This window comes from Portunus trituberculatus, chromosome 33 (assembly GCF_017591435.1).
Source record: "Portunus trituberculatus isolate SZX2019 chromosome 33, ASM1759143v1, whole genome shotgun sequence".
Lineage (NCBI taxonomy): Eukaryota > Metazoa > Arthropoda > Malacostraca > Decapoda > Portunidae > Portunus > Portunus trituberculatus.
The window spans coordinates 14175134-14182552 of record NC_059287.1 but is presented as its reverse complement, the minus strand read 5'-3'; the positions used below and the strand labels follow the sequence as shown (position 1 = coordinate 14182552).

The 7419-nt window shown below is 50.6% G+C and overlaps 1 protein-coding gene across 1 annotated transcript in view; it reads right to left on the bottom strand.

Annotated features, from left to right (window-relative positions):
- LOC123512384 overlaps positions 1–7419 on the bottom strand; it is a 10365-nt gene continuing 2946 nt past the window's right edge. The window contains exons 3-8 of the mRNA XM_045268770.1: positions 4115–4622; positions 3083–3871; positions 2414–2721; positions 1857–2039; positions 1392–1647; positions 1–1179 (exon numbers count right to left, since the gene is read on the bottom strand). Of these exons, the coding sequence (XP_045124705.1) occupies positions 1018–1179; positions 1392–1647; positions 1857–2039; positions 2414–2721; positions 3083–3871; positions 4115–4618 (2202 nt within the window). The 5' untranslated portion in view covers positions 4619–4622 and the 3' untranslated portion in view covers positions 1–1017. The remainder of the gene's footprint in view (positions 1180–1391; positions 1648–1856; positions 2040–2413; positions 2722–3082; positions 3872–4114; positions 4623–7419) is intronic.

Here is a 7419-nt window from a genome sequence, read left to right as displayed (position 1 = left end):
TATCCACATCTTGTTAACTTTATTTACAACACCATAACTTACATCCTCGCACGAAGTTTGGTCACAGGAAGGACGTGTTGAACAAAAAAGAAAAAAAAAAAATAGGTGTTAGTAATCCTTTTCTAACTCTGCTTGATGCGAACGAGACACAACGAAATTAAAAAGTGATGCGACACGACACGATTTTGAACGGCGTATTACAAGACGTGTTATGTTCCTTTACTTAATAGCACAGAGGAACAGATGAGATGAGTTTGCGAGTAATTTACACAATAAGTTAAAGGTGAAGGGAACAAACCAGGCTCGGTATACACAGACCATGCTGCGCTCAGGATTAATAGTGAGGAACTGCAGTCAATCCTCCCTAACCAGTAGAGAAAGATGACTGACAAATTAAATACAACAAAAAATATAACAGATTGGTATAAAAAAATCATATCATGCATGTCTAATTTGTAAGGCTTTGGTTCACTAGACTACACTGACACCCAATCAACAGACAACGACAGTAATGGTGTGTGTGGTAAGGTTTGTAACACGTGCTTCAAGTAAACTAGCGGGAAATGTACAGACTTTGCGAGCGTCACGTGGAATACAGGAGCAGTTTTTAGAAAGGTTCACTTCTATACAAGATTAAGTGTGAAAACTGAACGAAACATGTGGTATACAGAATAAATAAGGCTAAAAGACTGACCGTGTGCTCACTTGCTTGCGTCATCTCACACACACACACACACACACACACACACACACACACACACACACACACACACACACACACACACACACAGCAGTCCAATGCATGTATGAAAATAACTATATCTCACCTGATTCAACAAATACCTTATCAACTCCTATCTACAACAACTACTACTATTACTACTACTACTACTAGTACTACTACTACTACTACTATTACTACTACTGGGTGTCCGAAGAGAGAGAGCTAACATGATGGAAGTGACGCTAACCACCACTAACCCAGCTCCTCTCTCATGGCGGCGTGACTGAAGCTGTCTAGGACTTGGTGATGGAGCGGATCCAGTCGATGTAGTAAGGCACGTTGGTGTACACTCCAGGAATGCCTCGCTCGCCGCAACCCAGGCCCCACGACACCAGCCCCGCCAGCTCCACAGACCCGCCCGGCCCCTGACACACCAGTGGGCTGCCCCCGTCACCCTGTGGGGAGGAAGGCGTTAGTGATGAGGGTGGAATAGTAACATGAGTTGGGTCTGTATGGCTTGTGAGGGTGAGTGAAGTGGTGTGGGTTAAGATGCCTGTCTGTGAATGAGGAAGTCAACTTATGGATCTAACATTTATTTTTCCTTCCACCTTTCACACACACACACACACACACACACACACACACACACACACACACACACACATACCTCACAGGCGTCCTTGCCCTCCTCCCCGCCGGCGCAGATCATGCCGCTGTGAAGAGAGAACTGGCTACCGAGTTTGGTTCGCTGGAAGGTGGACTGGCAGGTCCTGCGGTCCATGACGGGCAGGTCCACTTCCTTCAGGAGGTGCTGGAAGTTGCCGTGATTCCCGAAGGCATCTTTACCCCAGCCGGAGACGAAGCACCGCTGGCTATTGTAGGAGGTGTGGCGTTCCGGGAGGCAGACCGGGGAGATGTGTGGGCTGCGGAGAAAAGGTGGGCGTCAGGACGTAGTATGTTCAGTGGGTACCTTCTCACTTTACTACGCAGGGAAGCTTGTCACTCTGTCAGCAACAAACGTGTGCGAGTGTGTATGTTTGTACTGGATGGAGTGAGGTATGGTGGGGGTGGGTCAGCAAAGCAAGGGTCAGTGTCATCATGGAGCACAAGAGACACACTGGCCGGGGCTTACTTGGACACCATATCCACGGCGCTCTGCAGCCTGATCACGGCCACGTCGTTCTGTAGGTTGCCGGCGTAGAAGTCAGGGTGAGAGTAGATGCCAGCCACGTTGGTGTCGAAGTGCTTGTAGAACTCTGTCTTGCCGCTGACGTCCCACTCACCCAGGCGCACCTTCAGCTCACTCGGCGACAGTCTGGGAGGAGAGGAAGAGGAGGTAAGTCACTCACGAGTTGCAAGTAACTTCATAATCCGACGATTATTCTAACCCCTTCAGTATTGGAGCACATTTTTAACTTCAATTTGTGTACCATTAAACCATTGTATTGACATTAGGAAGGGTGTATGGAGGCCAGAAGATTAATGGCCACAGTATTCACTATTCTAATCCACACATAAATTTCTGAAGCTGTATAAAATCATAATAACTAGAATTAGTATGGAAACGCGTCCTGGTACTGAAGGGGTTAAGTTTCACTGTGGTAAGCTGTAACACCATCCCATCACCCCTTCACCACAAGGCAGGAGGCGCTACACCCAACCTTCCCCCGCCTGGGCCCACACACTCACCCGGTGATGCAGTGGGCGGCGGTCAACAGGTGGCGGGAGTCAATGAGCGCACCGCCACACACATACACGTTATCTCCAGCGTCGCGCCTCAAGATCGCGCCGTGCCAAGGGTACTCGCCGAACTCTGTGTCGCCTTGCTCGAAGCGGTTGGTCTTGACGCGGCCCAGGTTACCCAGCGTGTTTGACCTTCTGCCGCAGGTGTTGATGGCGCGCTGCTGACGGAAGACTGGGTTGCGGCAGCACACCCGACCAAACCCACACGGCCCTCCATGCGCCCCGAGCTGCAACGGTGAAGAGCCGCCTTGGAACTAGTGGAGGAAAGACCTTGTCAGTACAGGCTTGAGGGACAACGGCTCAATTAATGGCGGAAATGTCAGTTCAGGAATTGAGAGTTATTTTTGTTAAGATTGGAAAGAGGAGCGAGTGAAAAGTTGAGCTCTTTTGAAATGTGTGCCATCATTGGGCAGCAAAATTAAGGTGTGTGTGTGTGTGTGTGTGTGTGTGTGTGTGTGTGTGTGTGTGTGTGTGTGTGTGTGTGTGGGTGGGTGGGTGGGTGGGTGGGTGGGTGGTGTGTGTGTGTGTGTGTGTGTGTGTCCCGCCCTGCAGCCTGAGACCAGCCGGGAGTAGTGACAGCGGCGTAAAAGACATATGGAGCGGCACCAGACTCACCCCTTGGCGGCTGCTGGAGTGGGGCAGTCCTCTGATGCCTGGGCCACCAAACGTCTCCCTGAACACCATCGTGTCTCGCTCAGGCCTCTTGTTGTCCTCGAAGATCACAGTGTCCCTCCTGCGCCTGGACTTCCTTGCCTCTGCCGTCTCGCTCTTCACCGCCACCTCGCTGCCCTCGGACGCCGCCACCGCCTCGTCCTCCTCGCCGTCAATGGAGAGCGTGTCAGTTCGCTTGTTGCGCGCAGTGATGTGCTGCAGGAGGTCGTTGCTTCTTGGAATGACGTCCCCGAAGGCGCAGAATTGAGCAGCCACGCACTCGCAGTCGTTGAGGAAGGGCGAGGAGGGAAAGGTGTTGCTGGCGGGGCTGAAGGGCGAGCCTGGGATGAAGGGGTTGGGTCCGCCGTCATGTTTATCGATGGAGTAGGAGCTGTCGAAGGAGTTGTCCTTGCCGTAGCTTCCGCCGTACCCGTGGCCGGAGTTGTAGAGGTGTTTGTGCGTGTGTACGTGATTCACCACGCCGGCCTCGTGGTGGTGGTGGTCGTAGCTCGGTGCATGGTAGGCTGGGGGCGGGGGTGGGCCGTAGGAAGGCTGGGCAGGGGCGTGGTAGACAGGAGGGGCGGCGGGGTAGCTAACGGGCACGCCATAGCCTTTCCCCTTGTGGGCGTAGCCTTTGTGAGCCACGGGCACGGCGGCGATGGGGCCCCCGACGGCCACCACCTGCACGGGCTGCACGTAGGAGATGTCGTGGTGGCTGTAGCCGTACCCCTTGTAGCCCTTCCCTTTGTGGCACTGCGGGCAGGAGGGGAGGGTGGCACGTCATTAGCGACTGAGAGAAACGGCCTTATGGCTTTAACTGACGGAAGAGGAGCGACAAAACGAAGCTATTGCAGTAAAACAAAGAATCTCTCTCTCTCTCTCTCTCTCTCTCTCTCTCTCTCTCTCTCTCTCTCTCTCTCTCTCTCACACCACACCCACACCCACACCACACACACACACACACACACACACACACACACGAGCATAGCTACTCACATCATAAGCAAGGCCAAATTCACACAGCTTGTCTTTGATGCCCAGGAACCTCGCCTCAGACTTGCCGTCCCCGGGCCCCGCCACCACGCTGCGGTCCTCGCCGCGCAGCTGGTGGCCTGTCACCAAAGGCTCCACGGGGCCGTGAGTAGGGGTAGGACCGTCCACGTGGACTACATGAGGGCCACCAGGATGGCCAAGGGGGTGGGCAGGACCAGGAGCGTGAGTGAGGGCAGGACCAGGAATATGGGTGAAGGCAGGGCCTGGGGCGTGGGTGAGGGCAGGGCCGGGGGCGTGAGCAAAGCCTGGGCCAGGTGCTGGGCCGCCGGGGAAGACAGGAGGATCCACTACACCGAAGCCGGTGATGGACCTTTTCTTGGACTCATCGGAGTTGGTGTCAGCGGGCTTGGGGTCCTCGCCGTCAGCTCCCCAGGACCAGTTATTTCTCTTCTGCGCAGCGCCCACCGCCGCCGCCACCACCATCGCCACCAGCAGGAGGCGCCTCATGGTGCTGCGGGAACACAGAACACACGTCATGTAACACACAGTAACAACACACCGCAGCAGACCTATTGGCTCTCAGGAGGCTGTGTGTGACAAGATACACTGTCCAATCTAATGCAATGAAAAATACACAAGCAACCACGGCGAGGGTGTCCAGAGAGGAGTCCTTCTCTGCCTCCACGTCCTACAAACACATCATGGACATTAAACACCCATAGTACACACACACACAAAAAAAAAAAAAAAAAAATAAATAAATAAATAAAACAAATTAAAACAAACGAGGAAATCAGTGCTTTGCCTCACGTAAGCTTGGAATAACAATACTAGAAGGACTCTTTGTTATACAGCGTGGCCAAAGAGACGCTAAGTATTGTCTGTCCCGTGTCGGCCCAGCGGTGACGCAGGGGTGGGGCCGCGCGGGGTAGGATTTAGAGCAGGCGGCGTGGGCGTGTGGGTGTGTTGGTGTGTGCGTCATCCAGTGAGAATCATGCAGGCGTGTTGTGGGCGGCGCGGTGCAGGAGGAGACGAGGCACCGGGAACCTTTCACTGGCCAGGCTCTACATGATGCACGCCCACACACACACACACACACACACACACACACACACACACACACACACACACACACGAGCTGCCCTCCAGTGAAAGTAAAGACTGAGACTAATACGATTTACGAAAACCACCACCACCACCACCACCACCACCACCACAATACCAACAACAACAACAATAAAGCCTCTTCCTACTACTACAGGAGGAGCTACGCGTCAGTAGTAAGTGACGGAGTGAGTGAAGGAGGCAGGCAGGCGGCAGCAGGTTAATTGGTCATGCGACTTTCACCTAGCAAGGCAAAGGCGGTGGTGATGTAAGAAGAAGGAGGAGGAGGAGGAGGAGGAGGACCAGGAGGGAAAGGAACAGGATATGCATGACAACAAAAAAAAAAAAAAAAAAAAAAACGAATAAAAAAGATAAGATAAGATAAGAGGAAAAATAGAAAGTAAAATAAAAAAAGACAAGAGAAATGAGGGAAGAACAAAAATAAATTAGAAAAAAGAGAAGAAAGAAAAGAAAAAGAGGAAATAAAATAAAAAAATGGAAAGAGAATGGACAAAACACAACACGAATAATAAACAACAAAGTCAACACAGAAAAACATCGACACTCAAAAGGCAAACGTATCAAATTGTCTTTCCTAACGTGTCATCATAATTTCCTGTCCCCTTCCCTCCCCTTCCGCGCCTCCTCCACCTGGCACCACCATGACCCGGGGCGGCACTTTCACGGCTCGGTTTCACCCCTTGTTGGGCGTGCGCGAGGGAGAGAAGGGCGTGTGGGCGGCGAGTATGGAGAAGAGACGGGAAGTGAAAGGATAACTGAACGATACCTGCTCTTCGGTTCATAAGTAGTGTTGGTTATAGGTAGTCCTCCCCTTCCTCCTCTTGTTTCCTTCATCTACGAGTACTAAATAAATCGCCTTCGTGCGTGAGTATAACTAGTCACTTCACCAAATCTTTCTGTCATCTCTGTGTACTAAAACCGCAAATACTATAAAAAGGTGGCAATAATAAGATGACCACACGATAATTACTATAAACAACTAACTATGCTTTACTACTTTGCCTTGTTAGAGCGTTAAACTACTACTACTACTATTCCTTTTCTTGTCTCCTTTCTTCTTCTCTTCTACTGCAAAAAGTCTACAAATTTCACTCCTCTTTACTTTCTATTTCAGGTCACTCCAGCAAATCTTTCTCTTTTCTCTGCGTCTATTTAATCCTCCTCCTCCTTCTCCTCCTCCTCTTTCTCTTGTCTCCTTTTTTCTCTTCCTTCTACTACAAAAAGTCTCCTCCAAACTTCACTCCTTTGTCTTTCCTGTTTATTTCAAGTCATTCTGGCAAGTCTGTCTCATTTCTCAATCTATCAGTCCTACTTCTCTTTCTTTTGTCTCTTTTCTTCTCCTCTTCCCTCCACTGCAAAAAAGTCTTCTACAAATTTCACTTCTTTGTCTTTTTTGTCTATCTAAAGTCACTCCAGCAAATCATTGTCTTATCTTTCAATCTATTAGTCCTACTTCTCTTTCTCTTGCTAGCAGTGACACCCACGAGGCTGGGCAGGGCGAGGTATGTAAGGCACGGCGGGGCAGGGCGAGGTGGTCACTGGGAAGGTGAAAGGTCAGACGGTAAAGAGCAATGACTCGTGCAGTGTTAGGGGTTACGTGGTGGCCAGGGCGAGGTCAGGATAGGCAGAGATGAGGTCAATGAGTAGAGTGAAAAGACGAATGACGCTGGACACACACACACACACACACACACACACACAGGAGATGGTTGAGTCACTTTCACTCTCCGAGGTGTTATTGTTATGGTGCAAACTTTCACTGAAGTAGAACATTGACACCACCACCACCACCACCACCAGCACTTTACCTGTACGTCTGTCTCTATGCATATATTTACGTTTATAATTAACAAATGCACCTGAGAGAGAGAGAGAGAGAGAGAGAGAGAGAGAGAGAGAGAGAGAGAGAGAGAGAGAGAGAGAGAGAGAGAGGGAGGAAAGTTGTGATTATTTTTCCTCTGGCATCTTAGCATCTACAAACAAAGAAAACGGGCTCTTTCTTGGGTAACGCATCACATTAGCCGTAAAGAAAGGAGCGTTATAGTATTGAGGAAGAATAGATGATGGAGAAAGATAAGATGCAAACCCACTATTGTTCTGCCTTTGCATTGTTCCTGTGGTAGCGGCGCACCAGCCAACCACGTGTTACTGTGACTCACACACGGAAACTGGCTTGAAGTTGT